At 40.7% G+C, this 25,855-nt stretch overlaps 1 protein-coding gene across 1 annotated transcript; it reads right to left on the bottom strand.

Annotated features, from left to right (window-relative positions):
• Positions 1-1,395: 1,395 nt before the first annotated feature.
• On the bottom strand, positions 1,396-16,468 carry MRPL17 (mitochondrial ribosomal protein L17). Its single transcript, XM_036745850.1, has 3 exons — positions 16,188-16,468; positions 15,928-15,996; positions 1,396-6,198 (listed from the first exon to the last, which is right to left on the bottom strand). The coding sequence occupies exons 1-3, from the start codon at positions 16,359-16,361 to the stop codon at positions 5,941-5,943; spliced, it is 501 nt and encodes a 166-aa protein (XP_036601745.1). The 5' UTR covers positions 16,362-16,468; the 3' UTR covers positions 1,396-5,940.
• Between the last annotated feature and the right edge of the window lie 9,387 nt (positions 16,469-25,855).

Here is a 25,855-nt window from a genome sequence, read left to right as displayed (position 1 = left end):
TGGCCATGTTATTTTTATGTCTTAATCTGCATTCTGGGGCCATCACCTGTTAGGAGGTGAGTAGCATGCTACATCATTGGTCAGAGGAATCTGAACAATTGTTTTCTCATGAGGGAAAGAAATCTCATGAGAAATCGTGGTCAGTCACAGATGAAGTGGTAGACTAAGGAATGAAGAAGTTGCAATCTGCATCAGATCAGACTAGTCGCAATGACAGACCTTTGTAGCTTATGTTGGCTGCAACATAGTATTTTGAAGGTAGAGATGGAAGGGGATTTGGAAACCTTCTAACCTAACTTCTTCATATTACAAATGAGTAAACTGAGGCTGAGAAGGAAACTGACTTGTCAAAAATCACACAGAAAGTAAATAGCAGAGCTGGGATTTTTGAACCTAAGCCTAATCTAAATTAAGCTCATCTAAGATGGAATCCAAACTATAAATTCAGTATTTTTATTTTCCCCCTCATTACCCCATGTTGCTGGGAATAGTTTCTTAATCATATAGTCAGAAATGTAAATTGGAGGACTTGGCCAGGATTTCTATTAAATCCATGAGTAACTAAGGCAGGGCACAACTTCCTCATCGTCACCAGGACTAGGATTAACCATCCCTTTGTCTGCTAATGACAACTATGTGTGCACAAAGGGCAGGTTGATTTTCTTCCCAGAAAAGGTGAATTAATTCCCTAGGTTATTAGGGAAAATGTTTTATTCTTAAAAGAATGGATAAAATCCTTAAAGAGAAAAGAGGAACAAGGGTCTAGATTATCCTTTTTATAAAGGGGATTTGTTCTGTCAAGTTTGGATTCATTGAAAGGGCTACACTTGAGGATTTAGAGGGCCACATGTGGCCTCGAGGCTGCAGATTCCCCACCCCTGGCCAGGGCCTCAGGAAAAGCTAGCCCTGACTACATGGCAGGGACTGTACTAATACAGGTATTGTTCTTATTACAGAGTAAACCTTTAATTCAGCAGTGTGAAATCTCTAATGCCATCTTTCTGAACAAGATGGAAAGATGAATCCTGGATGATAATACAGTGAAGTGTATTGGGACCTAGCTGAATGATTGAATCTAGTTAGCAACTTGAATGGGGCTTTCCAATGAAAAACCCCAAGGATCCTTTTCTTTAACATTTTACTCAGACATGGACAGTGCCTCACTAAATGGTAAGTGCTTAATATTTGTTGAACCGAAAGACTGTATTTTAACATACTTAACAAGTTTGCAGATGTCATGGGAGTTAACATAATCTAATGACAGTAAGAATCTAAAAAGATAATGGTTAAAACAAAGGGTTGAACCTAGTAAGATTAAAATTAGGAATAAACATAACATTCTAAATGTGGGTTTAAAAAATCACCTACACAAATACAGAGGTGTTGCTAGAAAAGTTTCAGGGAAAAAAAGATTTGGGCGTTTTATTGGACTTTAAGCTTAGAATGAGCCAACAGGATGACATAGAAGACAAAGAAACCAACATCTTAAACTTCATGAGTAGATTTCTTTTCATCTCTTAATGGATGATGTCCTGAAGGGACCCAGAACCAGGATTCCATCATTATCAATAGAAGGACCATGTTCTGGATTCTCTCATCATCTCAGTGACAAGTGTCTAAATTACCTCTACGTTGTCCCAGAGAACAACCAATATGAGCTTCTTAAGGATAGGGACTATTTCATTTTTGTATTTGCATTCCCAGGAATCTAGCAGCACACAGTATTTATTAAATGCAGGATGATTGACCATAGCTAGAATTTCCTCATTATTGTTATTTGTGGTGACACCTGCCAGGATTTGCCCATCAGTGACACATAGATTGATCAGGGCCAGTATTTTCCATCTTCAAATCGCACAGTAGCCTAGGCCAAGATTTCCCAATGCTTTCCATCACTGTGCTAAAAAGTAACTAGGGTATAGGATTATCCATTGAACTCCCTGAAGTTGCATTAGGGTCAAGATTCCTCTCCTGCCTCACCTCCCTCATTGCTGAAAGTACCCAGGGCCAATATTCTTTCACTTTCCTAGAGGGTCCAGGGTCAGGAGACACCTAGCACTATCTCAAAGGGATTAAGTCCAGGATTACACTATTATTGTATATAGTGTATCCATGGTCCAATATAATATATACCGATGCACACGTACGCACATACACTCACTCTTTTGAGGGCTGGGAATTTTTTTTTCATTATTTTCTTTGTATGCATAGTTCTTATTACAGCTAACCCCCTTAAGTACCTGTCCGAGCCTTATCAACAGGCTATTCATTCTCTTTCCCTCAGCAACATCTTGCAAGATATCTCAATTTTGGTACTCAGGAAAGTCTGAACCTCCCATATACCCTGACTCCAACATGTTATGTGACTGAAATATGAAAATATCCGGAGTACTGAAGCTCACTGAAAAGTTTTGTAGAATCTGTCTCCCAATTGGTGATCCTTCTAATAAAAACTGAACAATCCGACCTGCCAACCAGTGACCTTTATTCCACAACAAAGGTGATAAATTAATGTTTTACTGAACGCTCTCAGTTGGTATGCCTAGTTCCATTATCATCCTGTATCTCTCCTCCCTTTGATGAACAGACTCAGAGATGATCTCCAATAAGTGCCTTCACTTCCTCCTCTCTCTCAAGTCTGTCTGGCTTCCAAAATCATCATTTGGCTCGAACTACATTTTCTGAAGTTACCAATAATCTTGTATTGTCAAATTTCATGGCCTTTTCTCAATGAATATTCTCGATCTCTTCAGTCTTTGACCTTGTACATCATCTTTTTCTCCCTAACATTTCTTTCTAGATTTCTGTAACACTGTTCTCTTCTAGTTCTCCACTTACTTATCTGCATAGTCCTTAGCCCTTAACTAAATCTTTGTTCAGGTAATTCCCACTAACTACAGATGTCCCCCAAGGTTTTGTCCTGGGCCCTGTTCGCTTTTCCCTCTTTACTATTTCACTTGGTGACTCACCGTCACAGACTCTAGTATTATCTCTATGCTGATGATTCTCAGACCTACTTATCCAGTCCTAATCTCTCAACCTCTAGATTCAAATCTCCAACTGCCTTTTGGGACATCTCAAACTGGATATTCCATAGATACTTTAAACTCAACATTTCCAAAACCAAATTCATCATCTTATCCTATCTTCTTAACTGTCCTGTCGTTGTCTGGGGCACCACTATCCTCCTAGTCACCCAGGCTCAAAATCTGTCGTCAGTTCTTCACCCTTTCATCGTTCTCCCCTCCAATCCAATTTGCTGCTATGTTTGGCCACTTGCACCTTTACAACATTTATCCTATATACCCCCTTCTCTCCTCTTACACTGTCATAACCCTGGTGCAGGCCTTCATCACCTCACACCTGGCCCGCTACAAAAGCATTCTGGTTGGTCTCCCTGCCTTGTCTCTCCCCTCTGCAGTCCACCCTCCATTTGGGTGTCAAACGTCGCAGATCTGACCACATCATCTCCTCTATTCAATAAATTCCAGTGGCTATCACCTCCACCCCCTTCCCTTCTTTCCTCCAGGCTCCTTACATTTTATTCCCTTCCACTCACTCTGTGATCCAGTGACACTAGACTCTTCGCTCTTCCTCAAACAAGACACTCCATCTCCCAACTCAGAGAATTTTCACTGGCTGTCTTACGTGAACAGAATGTGCTCCCTTATCATCTCTGCCTTCTGGCTTCCTTTAAGTCTAGGTTAAAAACCCCAGTTTCTAAAAGATTTTTCCCAATTCCCCTTGAATGCCTTCCCTCCGTAGATAATCTCCAATTTATCTGGCATACATTTGTTTGTCCAGTTGTTTTCATGTTGTCTCCATTAGACCGAGCTCCTTGAAATCAGGGGCTATCCTTTTGCTTTTCTTTGTACACCTAGCGCTTATCAGTGTCTGGAACACAGAAGATAGCAAGTGCTTGTTGACTTCAAATCTTACCTCTGTCCCACAAAAATGTTCTAGGTCAAGCCTTCCCCATCACTCGCAAGAAATGCTAAGTGCTGGGACTCTCCCACTACTGAACTGGTAAAAAGCGTTACAATTCTCCCATCACTGTCCCCCAGATTGAACAGGGCCATTACTTCTCCATCATGGTCCTATATATTGTAGGGCTAGAATTAGCTCTCGTAGACCCACAGGATTACCTGAATCAGGATTTCTTTTCACTGTTTTAAGGAGCAACCAGGACCAGAATTTCCCTTCACTCTTCTTTTGTGTTACTAGAGATGAAACTTTTCCCATTATTCCATCGTCTGAATTTCCTATTATTTTACTACAGCGAACAAGATATCAAATAATCAAAACTGACTAAGAAGGAGGATTTTGAATTTCCCAGAATAACCAAGGCCTGGATTCCTGATCATCACGTGCAAAAACGACCAGGGTCAGTTTACAACATTAAGACCAAGGTTCCCCATTATTCCCCCATCAGGTAACCAGCACTAGAATTTTTAACTATACCCAGAAATGGCCAGGTTTAGGATTCCCCCTCTCTGTCTGGGTAGTGACTGTCCCTACCATTCTCCTACAGACAAAACCTATTGCTAGGATTCTTCCATCACTGTGTAAGGAAATGACTAGGTTCAGGATTGACCAGTACCCCATCTTTGCTCCTGAGACCTGGGCCACGACTTCTCCACAAATTCTCCCTTAGGGTTACCATATTTTGAATCGCTGTCCAAGGAAACAGCCAGGGCCATTATTTTCACATCATTTTACTGCAGAATGAGTAAGGTTAGGATCCCCTTAAAACATTATTCTTGAAAGTACCCAAGACTAGCATTTCCTATTATCCTAATGTGACCAAAATAGAGAATTTTATTTTAGTGGTCAGTTTATTACCCTTCTTCCTATCCCTCTAGAGAAAAACCATAGTCATAGGATTCTATCCTTGACTATTTTCACTTAGCTTCCAGAAGGGAATGTCTTACCTACATTTAAATCTTATATGTGTGCTAATCTGGTGATAGTTGTGGGGTTGTGTATTTAGGGGTGGAGAAAAGGGTGTTGACTTCGGATTTCCTTTAGTTCTGTGGCACCTAAAGCTCTAAGGCTCCCCATATGAATGAGTCTCATTGCTCACAGAGCCGGATTTCCTCTCTCCCCAGAAAGTAGACTGAAAGTCAGTACATGGGAAATATTTCCAGGAAATTCCCAGCAGGATCTACATCCTGATTCCCACCCTGGGCTGACCTTACTGAAGCTGGTTTTGGGATTCCCCCTTATCACACCCATTTATACAGGTTAGCCCATATGTATGTTGGGGGACACCTGGATGGTCCTCCTCAGCTTTGTATGCACCTTCTTCATCCCATTCCTGCAAAGTCTTCAAATTCTTGGGGTCTAACAATACTCTCCCAAGCTGAAGTGTGTAAGTGTGGCAAGAAGAGAGTCAGGGTACAGAGAATAAGCTTAGTCCACCCAAGGGTACTACAGAGAGTTGGGGAAGAAGTTCTGTGTGTCCCTGCCTGGACACAGAAGGATAGCTGTAATGTCCTCTGAAGCTTCTGGCTTAGGTGGGAATCTCAGGGGAGCCCTGTCCAGAGCCAGGCCTTGGAGAATAGTCTCACCTTGGAGGCCAGAGAGAGAAAGGACAAAAACAGCATTCAAACTACACACAACAACTGTATCGGAACCATCTATTGTACAAACTGAAGCCTATCAGTCTGTCCTTCCTTCCTCAGGGCAGAACAGAATGACTCCAGGGACAATGGCCTGTCCCACACATGCATTTATCTCTTGCTCTGTTCCTGTGTCCACAGTGTGGTTTTGCCTGAGGTTCCCTAGTAACAAGGGAAGACAGTGACCCTGAACTTCCAGGGAAGCCAGAGAGAGGAAGGCAATACAGGCTGTTTGCCCTCACAGACTACCAGGCTGGAATACCCCAACAAGAATGAAGTCTTCTGGGCTGTGCTGTTCTGAACTATACCCTTGGGGTCTTTATGCAGTAGAACCTGGGGGCTTCTGTTCCAGATCCTGGCGAAGGCCCACAAGTAACTGATTGAGGAGTGTGCGATTGTTGTCCCGACGTGGCACCACCAATGGAGGGAGGGGGTTCCCCTTGTATTCAATCACTGCCATCTTGGCCCGGTCCAGGTTTTCACGGTTTGGAATCTGAAACATTCTTGTATAGTCCCCAGTTTGATTGCTGAAACGAGGAGCTAGTGTCTGGAACAGTTTTGGGATCAGGTCCTTTTCCTGTGGGAAAGAAGTGAGGGAGAGAGGCAGAAAACAGCTTGAGTCACAGAAATACATCATGAGAAGTCTCTGTGCCCCAGACCCAGAAGCAAAGTGACTTGCCCAAGTCCACATGGCTAATAAGTAGCAGAGCTAAGATTTATGTTTATATAACCCAGTGCCTTATGTTCTGTAGGAACTTAATGTATGCTGAATTTAATATAACAAGACTTCTAAACTGCTTGCTTTACATTATACTGTGAAGTATATAGTATGTCTTGCCCTGGGTCACATGATTACCCAATGTCTGAGCTAGGCCTCCCATTCTACTTCTCATTCTAAGATCAGTATTCTTTCCACTATATCAGTCCCTCTCAATGATTTTAATCATCTCTTTCAAACAGCCAGGAGAGTACAAGGAGAAATATCAAGTCTACCAAAGGAGAGATAATGACGACATTTACATAGGGCTTTAAGGTTTGCAAAGCACTCTTATATACACTCTTTTAATTCTCACAACTCTAAGGGGTAGGAATCTACTACATCAGGACTTCACAAAAATCTTATCTTGAGAAAAGGTGGGAAGCATCATAAAGTTTCAATATGGAGCTATTGGAGAAGCAAACAGGAACGGTTTCCCATAGCAGACTGGCATAAGGCTTTGCCACAAGAGCTACGAGCAAGAACAGTAGTGGACTGAGGATCTTGCTTCCAGTAAATATGGAGTATGAGGGGAACTTTGCTGATTGCAGGGGCAGCTATGTTTTGTTTCTGACACTCCCAAGTAACAGCTACATATGAACAAAGCGAAGGTTAATTTCCCCCTAGAGGAGGTAAAAGGACTGGAGGAAGGTCTTTCTACTCTTCAGGCTATGAGAGAGAAGATCTCGTTCTTGGAATAAATGGAAGGAGAAAAAGTAGCTGAAGAGGCAAAGGAGGACCCTATCACATAGCAGAACAATGTAACACAGAAGGAAGGTTAGGATTACTAAATCCCTGGAAATAAGTAATAGATATAAGCCTCTGCCTATAGGTGAGGTAACTAGATTTTCTCAGGGTAGCTCAGATTCTTGAATTTCAAGGAATGATGCTGTAGAGATCCACAGGTACCAACCAGAGAAAGAAGGGATGAACAACAGTGGTGATTCCCTGCTGGCAATCTGCCAATCCAATATAAATGATGGAGAGGCTTCTTGTTTGTTTGGGGTATATAGCTGAATTGGACAGTCCCCAGAGACTCGTCTTTTATTATTTCCTGCATTACGGTATTCAGATTTTTTGATTTTGACAGGGAGAACTGTGATTTTTAAGTTGTTTCTGCTTGAACATTGCTTTGTCAGTGGCTTTGGCTTTCAAAGAATTCATGTGTTCTTTTAACTTATTGCTTCTTGCTCCTCTTCTACCAGATTTTCCTCCACTTCAGCAACTTTTGTACTGTAAACTTGTTAGTCTCTCACTTACTTAGAGATTCTCCATTGTGGATTCAACTTTTTCTAAATTATTTGAGTTTCAAATTCTACCCTGAGGGAATCTAGTGAAAAGTAAAGTCGGCATTCCAACCCATGTTCCTTCTAATTTATTCTTTTATGGAATTTATTTCTTTTTTTGAACCACTCTAGAGTTTCTTATTGTTCCATGCTCTCTTGGGAAAGTCCATAGGTTTCTATATTTTGTCAGGCACTGGCTCACTTTCTGTTGTCCTAAATTATTTGTTAAGAGAGCTTTATATTCTTGTACAGAATTTACTACATTCTTTTTTGTTTTAAAAATTCTTTTTGCTAACATATCTGTTTGTGTTCTGGGCTTTTATTAAGGATTTTTCTCTTTAAATCTTTGGTGTCAGATTTTTAAAAAATCCATCATTTACTTTCTGGAGATTTCCCCTTTGCTGGTGGCTGCCTTGGCCTCACTACATGGGGGTTGGGGGAGAGGAGACAAGAGATAGGGTTTGCTGGCATGGATCTCTAACTAGAGCATCATCCTGGGGAACAGAATTGGTCCCAAATGGGTTTGAGTCCACTATTCTTCAGGCCCAGAGTAGATGCTCATGCTGTCACCTGGCTCCAATTCCTCTCTCCCTGACTGGGCTAAATTAGTATCTGGCACTGGGTCGGGGAAGATATTACAGCAGAATCCTGTGGTTTGTGTTGTTTGTCCTTCATTATTGAAGAGGACCATGACATCAGGGAGGTGATACCATCACATGCAAGTGAACTGGAATTCTATGTTGGGAGGAATCCCAAGATGAGGTCTTACAGAAATCTGCAAATAAACTTCTATTCTTGCCTCTGGTTTGTGAAGGCTGGTGAAAGAGGTACAGAGTAAGCAATTAAAGGATTACAGTTCTCTGTTGTTAATCATAAGGATTTTTAGCTTATCAACATTTTGTCTCCCTTCTACAGATTTAGCTATATTTAATTTACATCATAATTTCTTTTTTTTGGAGGGTTGGAAAGTTGGAAGTGGTTTGAAGAAAGTAATTAATTCATCATCATACTGGTCATGTGACCCTGTCCCTTGAGAATTGTCAAGACTGATAACCATTACTTACTCTGGGTAATTCATGTAGGGACAAATGTTACTTCCAGAAGGAACTGATAAATCATTGCTAGGGATTATGAAGTTCTGGGAAAGAAACTGAAGATTGTAGGGGCATTTATTTTTTAATCACTGTTTCTGATTGAAGGTGGGGGCTACAGAAGAGAAAGGCAGATATAAGATATGATCGGCTGGTTAAGAAGACGGTATCTGAGAATAGGATTTGGCTTTCTAGACCATGGTTTGGAGGAAGGAATGGTAGCCAAGGATGGAATGTATATCCCAGAGGCTGGTAAAAATCCGTATGGCAGGGAGTTTGCAAATCTGATTAAAAGGGCTTTCAAGTGGAAAAGGAAAAGGGGGAGGGGGGGAGACAATAATCTCTCACACAACAGAGAGAGTAGCAGATGCAGCAAAAGCTGATAAACAGTAGAGGACTAGTAATTCACAGGAAAAATATCTAAGAGATCTAGGGGGAAAAATCATGTCCTCATATGTCTATATACAAAATGCACCAAGTATGAGTAACAAAGAAGGCAGACTAGAATTCCTAAGACAAAGAGGAACATTATTACCTCATGACATTGGATAGAATAGGACTTGTGACTGGAATATAGTTATATTTTACTAATTCAAAAGGAAAAAGATAAAAGAGCAGAGGAGTGATATTCTCAATAAAGGTGTAGTTGAATGAAGAAATTCAGGAATCAGAATGGGGAAGAGCAAGGTGGATGGTTTTAGGTGAGGATCAATGAAGGGAGAAACAAAGGTGATACTGTCAAAGGAGTTTACTACAAGTCACCTGGACAAATAGTGGAAATAGATGGAGTCTAGGAAAAAAGATTCCAAGCTGAGCATGAAAGCATTATACAGTAGTAATGCAATATTTCAATAGCTTTCCCTATCAAAAGCAAAGCAGCTAATAAATTCTTGATTTGTCATAATAGTAATTTCATCTTTCAAAAGGCTGAAGAAAATGCATGGACTGATTCTGACCAATGAGGAAGAAGCTATTGAGGCAGAAATGATGGAATCTTAGGGAGGTATTGACAGGATTGGTGATTAAGGGAAGGAAAGGAAAATCAGGCAAAGTCTGAGGCATATCCTAATTTCAAAGGTTCAGGTAAAGGAAAGGTAGGATTCCATGGCCTAACATTTTTCCAAGGGTTAGTTTGCTCAAGAGGGAGGGAAAAGTACCAAGAATGAAAGTTCTAAGGAGGCAAACAACATTTACTCCAATGAGCAGAAAAAAAGGGAGGTGTCTAAAGACACTGATATGGATACACAGGAAACTCTTCAACTAACATAGATTCAAAAGAAATATAGAAGATGGAAGTGAGGGCAAATCAGAGGACAAAAAGAGAATGGCACAGTGTCAGCAGCACAAAGTTGCGAAGAGCAAAAGCTTGGAGTGAACATTAAGGATAATCAAAACAGCTTTTTTAGTAACACAAGGGAAAGAGTAAGATCCTAGAAGAGATAGGTGCACTTCTCTAGGTAAATGAGACAATGATAACAGAAAACAAAGACAATGCAGAAGTACTAAACTCCTGTTTTTCTTTCAGAGAGAATGACCTTCTAACTGTTTAACAAAAATGGTTGTCAGCTGAAACACAAATTAAGTGAAGAGATTATAAAGAGTATATGATATCTGTATTCAATGAGTTCAAGCAACTAGTGTGGGATGAACTACATCCCAGGGTGATGAAAGAACTGGCAACTGTAATTTCCAAACTGTTTTCAGTGATCTTTGAAAAAAATGAATGGGAGATGTGTCATAGGATTAGAGAAGAGAAAATGTGTCCTAATTTTCAAAAGAGAGAAAGATTGTCTGAAAAGTATAGTGAGCTGGCTTTAATTCCTGGCAAAATTATAGGGCATATTAAAGGGATGATTTGTAAAGTGAAACGGTGATCAATGAAAGACTTCTTCAAGAGATCTTGGCTGACAAACCTTTTTTTGGGGGGCGGGGGGGAAACAACAAAGTCAAGATTGGTAGATTGGGGAACTTTTTAGACATAACATACCTATAACTCAGCAAAGCATCTGACAGTTTCTCATTGTCAACTAAGAGTAATTGTTAATGATTTGCTATGAATTTGGAGGGAGGGCTCTACTAGAATGTCCTAAGGATCTCTCTTTGACTTTGTGCTTTTTAACATTTTTAACAGCGATTCAGATTATGCCATGCTTGTCAAATTTGCAGATGACACATAGCTAGAATAGCTAAAAATGCTGAAAAACAGAGTAAGGGTCCAAAAACATCTCAATAGATTACAATGATGGGCCAGATTTATTAAGATGAAATTTCACAGGAATAAATGTAAAGTTCTACTTTTCAGTTAAAAATCATCTTCACAAGTATATGATGATACAATAGCATGGCTAGATTAACATTTTGTGTGAAAAATGATAGGAGTTTTAGTGGACTGAAAGATCAGTAAGAGTTAAGTGTGCCATCACAAGTCACATTAGGAGAGACAAAGTGAATGTAAATGAAGCACTACTGTACTCTGCCCTGATTAAACTGAATCCAGAGAATTATGTGTGGTTCTGGGTGCTACATTTTAGGAGAAGCCTGAGTTCATGGAGAGGATATTAACAAGGATGATGAGAGGATTCCAGAACATATTCTGTTGAGGAAAAGGGGATCTGTTTAAAGAGGTTGATGAGGATGTATAAGAAACTCCTCAACCAATATGGCTGGATCAAAACATGTTAACTGAAGGGATGGAGGAGGTATAGATTCTAGAAAAGACTCAGTCAGGGGGCACGTGATAATGTTCTTCAAGTCTGTCACATGGAAGTTCCATTAGATTAGACTTGTTCTGGTTAGCCCCAAAGAGAAGAACTAGGAACAAGGAGGAAAGCTGCAGAGAAACAACTTTAGGCTTCCTACAGATCAAGTGCAGGCTGTATGACTTTTCCTGGATGACACAGAAAGGATTTTTATTCAGAAATGAATCAGCCTCTGCACTACCTCCTGACTCTGAGTATCTCTCTAGAACTCAGAACCTCCCCCCGCCCCCAATTCTTTTCTTAAGCTACCAACTTTGCACTCTTAGTGACTATTCTCTGTATCTGCTATTTACCGTTTACATGACCATAGGAAAAAAATTTCATCTCTCTGGGCCTCAGTTTCCCCACCTGTAAAATGAGAAGGTTATACTAAGTGAGGGTGTCTATAATAAAGTCCTTTTCAGCTGTACCAGTTATCAACTGTCTGTTGGACGTTTTTAAATAGATGTGCTACAGGCATGTCCAAAACATAACTTGTCTTTCCTCCCCTGATCGTACCCCTTTTCTGAGCTCCTTTATTTCTGTGGCAGGCACTTTCTAGTTACCTTGGTTGCAAACTGGAGTCATCCTTACCTCCTCACTTTTCCTTATGTCATAAATCCAATTAGTTGCCAAGGTCTGTGACTCTACCCCTACAACATCTCTCACACATGTTCCCTTCCCCTTACTCACATGGCCATTACCTCTTGCTTGGACTACTGCAATAACCTCCTAATTGGTCACCTTGCCTCAAGTCTTACCCATTTAAGTCTATCCTCCATTCACTGATGAAAGTAATCTTCCCAAAGTGTATGAACATGTTTTCCTCCTACTCAATAAACTCCACTGGCTCTTTATTATTTCTAGGGTGGAATACGAATGCCCTGGTTTGGCATTTAAAGCCCTTCACTCCCTGATTTCAACTACCTTCCAGACTTACAGCCACATTACACCTTGCTAGAATGTATGGCTCAGCCAAATGGGCTTTCTTACTATTCCACACACAGGATGCTTTAACACTTCTATGCCTTTTCAGAGGCTGTGCCTAATTGCTGAAGGAAGCTCCCTCTGAATCTCTGCCTCTTCGAATTCCTTGTTTCCTTCAAAGTTTAGCTCAAATGTCACCTTCAGCACAAAGCCTTCTCTTATATTCCCAGCTACTCATGCCTTCCTCTTCAATGACTTTGTATTTACTTTGTATATATGTTTATACTTACTTCCCCTCATAGCATGTAACCTCCTTGAGGGCAAGGACAATGTCATTTCTACCTCTTTAATCTCGGCACTAGCACAGTGCCTGGATCACAAAAAGTGTTTAATAAATACTTGTTGACTGACTCCACATCTCAAAGTTTGTTTCTTCTCCCATTCTATCCCCCTTCATTCCGGTCACAGAAGATGAAACTGTCTTTTCTCTTGAGAAAGCTAAGCCCTCCAACTAGGCCCTAGTTTCCTTACTTTACATCTTTTCCAGAAACCTGGAAAAACTGGAGCCTGTTTTTACCTTGGTTCCTTCTCCTGAACCCACATATAGACTCGAGGTCTTCCTTATCTTAAGAATCTCTTCTCTTTAGCCTGCTATTTTATCAAAGTATTTTTCTTTCTTCTTCTCTGCTAACCTGTTAAAAAGGGTGGCCTATACCGGAGTCCTCTACAGCAACTCTTTCAGCTATTTCTTTTCCTTCTTTAAAACCACATTGAAACTGTTCTCTAAGAGGTCAACAACAACCTAGAGGCACCAGTGAATAGTGATGAGCCTGGATTCAGGAAGATCTGAGTTCAAATGGGTCATAGGGCACTTATTACTTGTGTGACCCTGAGCAAGTGACTTAATGTTTACCTTAGTTTCATCAACTATAAAATGGGGATAATAAAAGCACTTACCTCCCAGTGTTGTTGTGAAGATCAAAAGAAATATTATTTGTAAAAAGCGCTTAGCACATGCCTGGCACACAGCAGGCACTGTATAAATGCTTATTCCGTTCCCTTTCCCTCTCTCCTCCCCCAAAGACTCCCAATTAGTGAATCTAATGGAATCATCTTTCTTTTACTTCATTGCAGCTATTTACACTTTTTATCAAGACTTCCTCTTAAATAACAACCTTCCCCTGCCTTCTGAGACACTAGTCCTTTCTAATTCTTTTATCTTTTTCTTTTTTCCCCTTTTGTTATCTGTTTCTGTCTCCATTATGGTCTCATCATTCCACTCTGCCTACTAGGTGTGGGTGCGTCCCAAAACACTGTCCTTGGTAGTCTTCTCTTGGTGATCTTATCTATTCTCATGATGTCAATGAGTGTGTACCTTTCTGCTAAGGAAACCCCACCCTGCCAAATCTATCCTGACACAGAGCTCCAGACCCATTATTTACATCTCTCAGGTGGGTATGTCTGCCTGGAACACCAACAAAATCCAATTAAAATAAAATTTATCCCTCATAATACTCAACTGGAATACCCACTGAAACTCAGCATTCACATGTACATCCTTATTTTGACAGCAGTTGACTTTTACACTCTTATCTTTCATATTGACAAATATTAGAATGCTTTTCATAACATAATCAATTAGAGGTTTTTCAAAAGATGTTTTCAACTCCTCTTTTTTAACTTTTGTTCCTAGGCTTAATATTGCAAAAATTTGACTCTTATTGTAGGTTTATTTCTTTAAAAAATATTATGATATTGAAGTCTGTTTTAGTGTTACTAGAGCTACAGGAAACTTGAATCAAGGATCATAAATTTAGAGCTGGAAGGGACCTTAGAGGTCATCTAGTACAGGCCAGTTATTTTACAAAATGAACAAAAACAACAACTCCCCACTCCACCCCCCAACTAAAGCCCAGAGGTAGTGATGTGCTCAATTACCATTATTGGTAATAAACTGTATAGGTGGGACACAGGTCCTCTGGCTCCAAATCCTGTACTTTTCTCACTCTCCCATGAAATCGAACCCAGTAATATGGCATGTTTTTAGAATCCATTTTTTTGGTAACACACTTAATAAATATAAAGAGAAAGAATTCTTGCATCAATGAACATCTTTACTAATTGGAGTTCACAGTGAGTAGGTGGCATTTGCTTGAGAACAGTCTGGTAAATGGAAAGCCTTTTGTTGCACTGATAGTGAACGTATGAATCTACTATAAAAGAACAGAGCCATTTAACCATATTCCCTCTATTCCTTTCCATCACTGGGTCTTGATTCTAATTGTGTATTAATACTGCATTTCCTTTCTTGACAGAGTACTAGACTGATAGAACAAAGAAATCCTGTTGACACGGTGCATCCAAACTTTCAGAAAAGCTAGAGGCACAAAACTGGAGTACAGAAGCAGAATTTTAGTATCTCAAACGTAGAGTAAATAGAAATTTAAGAAAGGCCTTATTACTTAGCTGAACTGACTAGTACTCTAGTTTGGGCTACTGGTTATTGATCAAAATTAACTGCCTACCTGCTCAGACTGGCATCAAATGGATAGTATTAAAAGATACTAACAATTTTTATTATATGACCAGACATGTAATTGAGCTTGTTCTCAAACTCTATTATTACTTGAATCTTTATAATATACTTAACTCATCCTGCAGTCCTTGAAACTGTATGTTGTCGACAATCATGAACTTAGATCACAAAAAGTATTTTTCACCTATTTCTCCTTGCTGTTTGAGAACATTTGTTGATTTGTAACCTTAATGTAAGCTTTGTGGTCTGAAGCTGCTTAAAATTCCAGAGAAGCTGCTTGAAAATTTACTTACACCCCAGAATTTGTGGGTCAAATTAGGGCATTTGGTTGACAGAAAGAAATCGTCTCTAATAAGCAAATATACTCCAAGCAGTTGCTCCATACAATTAATACTGTTTCTAATAGGTATTGTCCCTAAATGCTGACAGGAGTCAATCTTGATGTTCTTATGTTCATTCCAAAAAGATATACAAAGAATAATATTGAGAATAATATTGTCTTCATATCTGACTGAATGGTATAGATAAAAAATCTCGAATAATAGATTTGATGTCACAGTAAGACGCTGGAGGATTTTGTCATCGGGTCTCTCCTGTTCAACATTTTTATCACCGTGAATAAGGAAAACAAAAAGGATGTTTGAAAATTTGTGGATGATACAAAGTTGGGAAGAATGGCTAATATGCTAGGAGAAAGAACTGGGATCCAAAAAAAAGTCCCTAAAAGATGCCGGCGATGTAAACAATCTAAAAAAAGAATCTAAAAATAAATCAAATAGTGATAATTGTAAAGTTCTTCATATAAGGTTAAACTATCAACCGCACAAGTACGGAGAGAGGCGAGGCCTGGCTTAGCAGTGAACGGGAAAAGAATGAGATTCTCGATGACGGTAAAGTCAATGTAAACGTTACAGGGCTACCCAAATCACATGTCATCATTGGCTTCCGCGCATGCGTACATGCGCACTCACCGTTAGCCAGAAGTCAGCCATCCGCATCGCCTTCTCGTTGGTGTCTCCCAGCTTCCCGTAGTCAATGAGCTGCGAGGAAAGGGGCGGAGTCAGCGGCAGGGAGCAGGGACCGAGGCAGAAAGCACCACCCCAGCCCTCCACGCTCCTCCTCCCGCCACGTGTACCCTCCAGCACCCCCACGGCCCGCCCCCAGGACTCGTTCCACCCTCTTCCGGAAATCCCGCCCCCTCCCCTTAGGCCAGTTCACCCTTTGCCCTCACCCGCTCAGCATAGCCGCGCATCTCGTCGACGCGGGCCCAAGGAGCTTCGATACGCTCGTGGCGTACTAGCCCTGTCAGCAGGTTGCGCAGTAAATGGATGCGGGATTCGGGGCCCAGGCCCAGGCGGCGAAACTCTCGCCCATGAGAGATGGCAGCGACAACAGAGAGTCGCATGGTGGCCAGTTACTCCCTTCTCCACCCGGAACCGGAACTACGCCACGAATTAGAATATGCACGCAGACGTTGGCCTGAGTCCAAAGTGACTGTAACTGCGCATGCGTGATGGCGGCGGCTGTGTACGTGTCTGCGCATGCGTTTATGCGTCCGCTTCGGTGGCAGTGGTAGGTGGAGGGTCGGACCGCACCTATTTACTCAGTAGGTTGGCGGGGCGGAACGTACGTGTTGTGTGCGCTACGGGGCGGGGATGAGGAGTGGGTGCTCCGGCCTTCAGCTGTGGGCATGGCTCCACCTGGCGTCCTAAGGGGGAGATAGAGAACGCTTCCCTAATGTCTATTGCCTGACGTAGTCTTGGAGGTATAGGGTTCGTCCAATAACAACCGAATGCCTCGGAGTTACTTGGGTGTCGTAGTTCAGGGCTGGGCCCTTCGAATTCTTCGCTTAAGACGAAGATGACGCAGCGCTAACCCTCTGATTGGTGGGTAGAGTTACAACTCTACCCGCGCGCGCGTGTGTCTGTGTGTCTGTGTGTGTCTGTTTCTGTGTCTGTGTATTAATCAGTCAGCCAGCATTTATTAAGCGCCTTCTATGGGCCAGCTACTGTGCTAAGCGCAGAGGAAAGAAGAAAAGACAGTTCCGGCACTCCAGGAGATCATTTATTAAGGGGCGGGGCGGGGCATACAGAAAATGGTGTACAAAAAAGGTATTAGAATAAATTGGGAGCAATCTCGTAAGGCACTAAGATTTAGGAAAACTGGGAAAAGTTTTTTTAAGCAGACGTGTACCTGTATATTTGTGCACACAGGCGCCCTTTTGTATGTCTAGATGATGTATGTGTGTTTATCTACGGACACATACATTTTAGATATAGTTTAACCTTAAATTACTTCATCTCAGTTATGGGTAATTGGAGGACTGCAGTAGTTTGCTGAATAAAAGAAATATGTAACAATGTATATCTGTAGAAGGGACAGTTAGGCCATGTAGTGCAGTGGATAGAGCGAAAGATTGGAGTCCGGAAGACCCATTTTCCTGAGTTCAAACAGGCCTCATGCACTAGTTGTGTGACCCTAAAGTCATTTAATGCTGTTTGCCCTAGTTTTCTCATTTGTAAAATGAGCTGGAAAAGGAAATGCAAACCATTCTAGTATCTTTACCAAGAAAACCCCAAATAGGGCACAGAGAGTTGGTCATGACTGAACAACAACAAATATTTGTAGGAATAGTAGTAGGGAGTGTATCCTTTTCCAATAGATATTTCTTTGTTACAATCACTTGCATGTACCATATATAACTGCAGTTAGTTGTCTTATACATTTTATGTTTTTTAAAACTAGGCGTTTCTTAGCTGTGCTTTTCCTTCCCGCCTGTATTACTGTATTTGTTTTTGTAGTCAATTAGGGTAGAGTAAGAATTTCCTTTGATTTTGTTGCTTTTTTGTGTGTGTAAAGGAAGCCCCACAGAAAGAATATAGTGTGCATTTGTACACAGACATCTCTGTCCATTGCAGTTTAAAAATTTGTTAATGAGTGATTGTAACAAAATTTTTCTTTCAGATACCACCAATATGTGTATGTTTCCGTGTGTGTCTGTCCATGTATATGTTTAAGGAAGGGGAGAGGAGATTCTACTTCGACCCAACTAATGTAATGGCAGAAGACCCAGACAGTTGTGCATACTCAGCACCACCTCAACAACCCCAGCTACCCCTACCATCTGATTGGAGGGTTAGAGGGTGACACAATAAACTCCTCCCAATGTCTTTCCTCATACTGGCCTCAAAACTTTGCAAGTAACTCCACTTTCCTTTACTAACTTTGCATAGTTGCCATTCCACTGAACATTGTGCCTGTAGCTGAAGTCCAAACACCCTCCCCCACTCCTTCCCTTTTTTTTTTTGCTTCATTTTATGTTGTCTTCCCCTGTTTTCTTTTTATTATTTGTATCTCCAGCTCTTAGTGTACAGCCTGGCACATAGTAGGTTGCTTAATAAATGCTTATTGAAGTTCAGTTGAATGAATCAACAGAGTATTAGGTGTTAAGGAATTTTCCTACAAATATATGAATAAGCCCCAGTGCTTAGCACGTAGTAGGCACTGAATAAACTTTTATTGACTGACTGACCTTAATTGATTAGAGAGGATTATAAAGATTTGGGTCCTTGGATTCAGGTGGAGAAGGCAAACAGCAATCATCTTGCATCTTGGCTGAAAGACTCAGACGCATTACTTGGTACCTGGAAATGGTTGGTTGGTTGGTTATTGTCCTTTGTTCTCAAAGAGGACCAAAATGATGTCACTATATTAGAGTCGAGTTACAGTGTGTCCAACTGTGGCTGATCAGACCAATATGAACTCAGAATGTTCTACCACAGGTTGGGCACAAATAATCCATGTGAACATTTGGGGTGATTTCTCTAAATTTTTGCCTACTTCAATTCTGCTTTGTTCTTAGAGCACAGCACCTTCTCTGATGAGGGTACCAAAGTTCTTAAGAGAGACGTTGAGATTGTCCTTGTATCACTTCTTCTGACCATTATGTGAACACTTGCCCTTGAATAGCCTAGCAGTGGGGCAAAATTCTAGCTGTACTGCCCTGTTTTTTTGGTTGATTTCTGGCCTTGTTGAAGTGGCTTCCTGGTCACCTGGAGCATAAAAGTTCCTACCCAGGTGGGGTTAGGGCCCTTCTGACATGATCGATGCCAGAGGATCATTTTAGTTATCACATCCTGCTTAGTAGAACAAGTGTCATGATATATAGAGAAGAGGTGGGTCAGGTCTATACAGGCTAAATGCCATTGCGTCCTTGTTGCATATCCTTGTCATGTTAGGGCTAAATAAGCCTTTTATAAACAGTTCAATAACCTATGAGTGCTTTATTTCATACCAGTATTGAGCCTGAAATAATGGAGCTGGCATTGGGCCCATACTTAATGGTGTATGTTGATGTATGTACAGGGTGTCCCAAAAGTCTCAGTGCAATTTTAAAGCTACAAATAAAAAAGAAAACATTCGAAAGGAGTTTTAAGTTTTAAAATGGTAATATATTTCTTTTTTAAAGTAATTGTTATTGCTGTCTTTTGATTTTTTTATAATACCATAGTTTCCCCAAGTGTCCTTCCCCATCTCAATCCTAGAAAAACATCATGTGTAACAAATACTATTTTTTTTAAAGACAAAAAGAGAAAAGAAAAAAGTCTGCCTCACTGAGCAATACATCAAAAAAGTCTGAAACTCTGTGCCATGTGTAATATTTGTAGACCTCACACTTCTGCAAAAGAGTGGGATGATAATGTCTTCTTACAACTTTTTTCGGAAGCATTCTTGTTCTTTGTAATTTTGCAATATTATTCACGTTTGATTTTTTTTGTGAGTTCTTTCCATTTACATTGTTGTAGTTATTGTATATGTTGTTTTCTTGGCTCTGCCCACCTCACTTTGCATCAGTTCTTGTAGATCTTTTCATGCTTCTCTCTATTCATCACCTGCATAATTTCTTACAGTATAGTAACATTCCATTCCATTCATGTACTGCAGTTTGTTTAGCCATTCTTCAGTTGATGGGTATCTAATTTGTTTCCATTTCTTTGTGCTCACATGAAGTTCTGTTATAAATATTTTGGCGTATATGAGGATTTTTTTTTTTAACCAATGACCTCCTTTTTGTATAAGCTGAGTAATGAAATTGCTGGGTCAGAGGGTATGGAAATTTTGGCCCCTTTATTTGCATAATTCCAAACTACTTTCCAAAGTGGTTTGTATTAATTCACAAGTCAACTAACAATGTGTGTGTACCTATTTTTCCCACAACTTTTCCAACATTAACTGTTCCCGTTTTTGTCATCTTTGCCACTTTGTGTGATGTGAGATGAAACCTCAGGATTATTTTGATTTATGTTTCTCTTATGTTACCATGTTGTTAAAGTTAGTACACATATTAAAAAAAGCTATAAATTATAAAAGTTTGACATTCTATGTGTAATGTTTTGTTTTTCTTGTTTATTCAGTTCAATTACTGAGAAGCTTGCACCCGAGTGTGCGCGTGGGCACACACACACACACACACACACACACACAATTATAAAGACAAATAGGGAAAACAATTCCTCTCCTCAAGAAGCTTGTATTCTTGTGTTTATCTGAATGGCTGTTTTTGTTGGTTTTTGCAAAACACGTTCTAACTCCAAAAACAAACACAGAAACATGTTAAATGTAGCGTCTCTTCTGATCCCACAGCATAATAAGAATGACAGTGTACATACTGACTGCAACTCTGTTTGCAACAATAGCAGCAGCAACAAAATATAGGAAAATACACGAGACAAGAAGCTCGGAAAAGTATGTGGAAACAAATAGCCATTTTGTAACTATTATCAACCATTTACCAAAGGTTTGGTCCAAAGAAACAAACAATCAGTTTTCCCCTTAACCGAAGGTTTGTCCTTGAACAAACAGAATGGGGTCCTCCTTAACCAAAGGTTAGTTCAAGAACAAACAGGATGGGGTTCACCTTACCAAAGATTTGAACAAGGAACAAACAGAATCAGGCTATACATGTGCTTAACGTGCTTATTTATTCTCATTAAGCCAGAGAATCATGCATGATGGGGTCAGAAAATAATTCTGAACTCAGAGGTAAACAAGCTGAAAGAGCCCTTTTGTATGCTTAGAGCAATCCCAACTCAGGATGCCTGCCTGTATCAGCCCAAAATTATAGTCTCCATAATGTAAGAAAAGAATTTCCTAATGGGGTAGGTTGTAAATAAAATAAGACAATGTCAAGGTGTCAGTTGAAATTATAGGTCCAGGATGTCTGTGTTTCTTTTATCATTAACATGACATGATGTAACATAAGAAAAGTCCCATTATTCAGGATAGTGTCTGGTTCAAGGCACCTTGTCTTTGGTAATCATAAACAGAAGAATGTTCCTGGTTAGCTGCGTCTGGCCTTGTAGTTGGTGACACAAGAAGGGGCATTTTGGGTTCACTCAGAGAGCAAAGCAAAGCATGTCTGTTATGCCAGAGCACACAAAGCATTATGGTAGGTTAAGCTCAGAGTGGGTCAAAAATGTCTTTCTCCTTATTGGCCAATCCAGGTTTTAGTCCTTTCTTAGGCAATGGGAGGCCCAAAATGGTTCATATTATATTGTAAAAGTTAATACTCATGTTAAGAAAAATAAGATGTAGCTAGCAGAAGTTCAAAGTTTCCATTACTTTTTGTTATTTTCGTTTATTCAATTTATTCCAATAATAATGAAACACCTTTGGGCAAAGCATTGGCCTGGTCATTTAGAATATTGATAGCACAAAAATAAAAAAAAGCTTCTGCCCTCAAGAAACTTTCTGCTGTGAACGTGATTGTTTTTGTTGATTTTGCAAAGCTTATTAATTTTTCCCCAGAGTAACAAATCACTTTTGATTTAGGAGTTTCACCTCTGAATCCACAGGGAAGGTAGAATCAGAAAGAGGGTTGGGGAATTAAGGGGAAGGTTGGTGACAAGCCATGCTCTTTTCTTCTACCTGGCAAGCCCTGGCCCTCATGGGAAATAAAGAACATGACCTAGAAGCAGAATACTGGGGAATATCATGTCTGAGGTTTGTGGACTATGGGATGGGAGTGTAAGATACTCATACAGACACAAACACATAGAGGAGTGACTATGGTCACACTCACTCTGTCTTCTCCCTGTGACTACCACATAAATGCACACAGACTTTCCTCCAAGTCTTCTTTATCAGGAAACACCCTGACCAGCAGTAGAATTTCTGGCAAAACACTTGATCTCAAGTGCTGGTGGCCCAAAGCATCTGAAGGTATATAAAACAAGTCTACTTTGAATAGGTCAGCAAGCCAAAGAAGGGCCAGAAATAACTTCTGTTAACAGAATTTTACTGAGCCAATCTCTAACCTGGAAATTCTCGGAGCTACACAAAGCAGGCCAAGAGGCAGCAGTGCCAGTAATCAAGTTATGGTTTAATTAATCAGTTTTAGAGTGAAGAATGTTCTCTAAGCTGGAGTGAAAGCACAGCTTATCACAGATGGGGAAAGGAAAGGTGAATTACAAATAATCATTTCCCAGGGCCTGAGTGGTTTCTCATGGACAAGCCCACAAGTGGAGGATAATATAGTTCTTTGATCATTTCAAATTTTGGGGTATTGACTACCCTTCCCCCCCCCCCCCGGGCATAGAACCAGAGTTCTATGATGGGAACAGGTTCAACAACCTTTGATTCACTTCACTTGAGGCACACAGGCACAAAAATACAGTGATTGTAAGAGCGTTGTCAAGGGTTTGATCATTTCAAGCTGCATTGTAAGTCTGACTTGCAATCCAGAGGAGGCAATTCTGAAAAATCTAAATGATTAATATATTCATTACACATATATCAATTAATATGAAAATCATAATTCCCTTCACACTTTCTATGTAAGGGGTAAAAGAACTAAGCCCTGAAAATGAACTTCTTTGGCCTCCTGAAAGATACTGGGTTTGTCGAGAGGAATAGAATAGAAAGAAGAGGAGATAAACTGATGTCTGAAGTTTTCCATGACCTGACATCCCTGGGTCCTCAACCCTATCACACCCTTCAACCTGGCTGCTACCCTGAAATCTTCCTAAACTGTCATGCTTAGAACTTAATTTTGTACTCCAGATATGGTCTTACCAAGATGAAGGATAGTAGAACTACACCCTTCCCCATTATGGGCACCATGGCATCAATTCAATTAAAATTGAGTTTGACTAATTGGCATGTCATACTGTTCATTCATTTTCATTTTACAGCCTAAAGAAATCTGCAAGTCTTTGTTTGACAGGAGCTACTTTCTTGCTATTGTCTTTGATATTCTATATTTATGTGAATGAATGAATAAGGATTTACTATGTGACAGACATGGTGATAAGTCCTGGACATACGTATATCAAAAGCAAGAAAGTCTTTGTTCTCAAGAAGCTTACATGCAGGTGAAGACAACATATAGGAGAGTGGTCTTCAGAGAGGGATGGTTTGGTCTGGGAAGTCACAAGGATAGTGAGTGGAGTCATAGGGCTTTTTTCCAGGAAGCAATAGTTCATTTGCTTAGGCTTCCTAGAGCAAGAGGTCAGGAGGGAGTGGAACAGGTACGTTTTTAATGTTTGTTCTCTGGCTCAATATCTCTGAGCCAGGATAGCTACATCTCAGAGTTCTATGTTATTCTGACGTGTTACGGAATATCTTTCTCTATCACCACTGGCTCAAGCCCCTACTGCCTGTGCTTCTCCCATTGTTGGCCCCAGTATGTAGTACTCGAGTTCCATTTAACAATTAACATCAAAGTACCTTTTTCAAAAGTATAATTCTTTCAAAGATACCACAAGAACAAAGTATAAACCTCTCTTCCAGTATTTCGGTCTCATTACCACAGTCTCTTGGGGAATGGGGAAGAGAGAGGAGGGGCCTCATAGCTTAGTTCAGTTCTTATATAGTATTAGTCCCACCAAGTTCATGTCCACATGAATTCTGGTTGAGTCCTTGTCTGAGCTACTGCCGGGCTGTGGTTCCAAAGGTCATTCTTCGTTCCTCATGGCATATGTGCTGCATTGGCTCTGAAACCCAGACTCTAGAATTTTGGGATGTCTAGCCACCTTTAAGACCTTCTGAACTCACTAGGTATTGGAGGCTCCACTCATTTCTCCAAGAATAGAAGAGAGCTATCTGAGCAGTCTAGGACTGAGGCCTATTTCTTGGGGACGTACAGCTCCAGAGGGCAGAAGGCCCCATCACTTCTCCCCTCAGGTCATCAAGGAGGGGAAGAAGAAATGACTGAAGATGATGGGTCTTTTTGAGTGGCTCTCAGCACTCCTAGCCTTTTTTCCTTAGTGCGTGTCTTTACTTGCTGTAAATGAATGAGTCCTTTACCTCTATACCAAATGCAGGAAGAAAAAGAATGACTGTGCTTAGGTAGTTTTAAAGATAAAGCTAGTTGTGGCTTTTCAAGGCAATGGAAACAGTCCATGCATTTTGCCAGTTCTGTATCTCAAGAGCAGGTCCCAAGCATCTTAGGGGCCATCTGAATCCACTTTGACCTAAGGAAGAGTACCCTCTTCAATATTCCTATATTTTATTGAAGATCTATAGTGGAAGGGAAGCCACCACCTTTCCAAGCATCTCCTTTTACTTTAAGATAGCTGCAGTTATTAGGAAATCATCATGTATATAACATCTCTGCCCCAGGATGGTTTGGTGGTTCCTGGAAGAATGGTCCTGTGATCCTGCAGTTGGAGAGAGGCACAACTCAATTAGCTGAGAGACCTCTGAGCCTGTGGAGAGACTCTAGAGGAGAGTCACAAACTGCCAAACATTGAAACTCTGCTTTAGAGAGTGCAATTCTGATGGGCTGCATTGACTACGGAAAGAAAATTTTATTTTGAATCTCCTCGATGAATATTGTACCCTTAAGCTACAAATATCTCAAGTGTAATAGACAAAATAATTCTGCCCCCAAACCCCTCTTGGAGGTTGGGAAGTGGAGGAGGGGCTACCCAGATATGACTTTCTTGTTATTTCACCCAAAGATGTACATTGTAGTATCCCTTTGAACATTGGGAATGGGGCTTTGTAGATCCCAGATCTTACCTATCTAAACTATCCGTACAATATGGTCTGCCTTGGGCATTCTCTTGGTCGGAGTTTAAAGTCCAGGGGTGGGGAACCTGCGGCCTCAAGGCCATATGTGACCCTCAAGGTCCTCAAGTGCGGGATTTGTTCTGTAAAGTTTGGTTTCAGTCAAAGGACCACACTTGAGGACCTTGAGGGTCACATGTGGTCTTGAGCCTGCAGTTTCCCCACCCTTGGTTTAAATTATTACAACAACCAAGTCTACTTTTCACTTACATCTATCCCGAATCTGGCTCTTTGGACTGTCTTTTCATTGCTCCTAGTTCTTTCTGGGGTCAAATAGAATAAGTTTATTCACTCTTCCTTATGACATTCCTTCAGATATTTGAAGACAGTTATTATGTCCTCTTAAAGTCTTCCCTGTAAATTCTTTGGGCCTTCTGAACTCCCCAAGGCTTGGGAGGTAGGTGCAGCTGCTAAGAATAAGACTTGAGACCATCAGTCCTAGCCTTGGCAATGGCTGATGCTTCTAAAGGGAAAGGAAGCAGTATACCACAAAACAAAACAGCACAAAGATGGGAAAGGGGAGAAGAAAAGTGAGGCAAGCAAGCTTCATTGAAGGGAGATAAAATGTTAAAGGGTTAGTCAGTGAGGATGGACCCAGGGCAGTGTGCTGTGGCCCTAAATGGAAACAGGAACCACAAATGGATGAAGCAGGGTGGGTTTTTATAGGGTTCTTTTCTGGACCAAGCAGTAACAAGCCAGTGGTGTCAGATATGGGGAGCCTTAATCTGGTATATAGGTCAAGGTTTGGGATTGGCATCACTCATGCTGAGGTGCAACTGGGGACCAGTTGGTATTCAATATCCCCACCGATGGGAAAGGGGCTTTTGG

Source organism: Trichosurus vulpecula, chromosome 2 (genome assembly GCF_011100635.1).
Source record: "Trichosurus vulpecula isolate mTriVul1 chromosome 2, mTriVul1.pri, whole genome shotgun sequence".
Classification (NCBI taxonomy): Eukaryota; Metazoa; Chordata; class Mammalia; order Diprotodontia; family Phalangeridae; genus Trichosurus; species Trichosurus vulpecula.
The sequence above is the reverse complement of the archived record's forward strand: the minus strand, read 5'-3'. Positions and strand labels throughout refer to the sequence as shown.

Excerpts from the sequence above, each read along its gene's own strand:
- MRPL17 (XM_036745850.1), bottom strand. The coding sequence starts at position 16,361 with ATGCGACTCTCTGTTGTCGCTGCCATCTCTCATGGGCGAGAGTTTCGC. Across the intron at positions 15,997-16,187 it reads TGCGCGGCTATGCTGAGCGG|CTCATTGACTACGGGAAGCT; the intron begins GTGAGGGCAAAG and ends CTTTCCTCGCAG. Across the intron at positions 6,199-15,927 it reads TGGCTGACTTCTGGCTAACG|GAAAAGGACCTGATCCCAAA; the intron begins GTGAGTGCGCAT and ends TCTTTCCCACAG.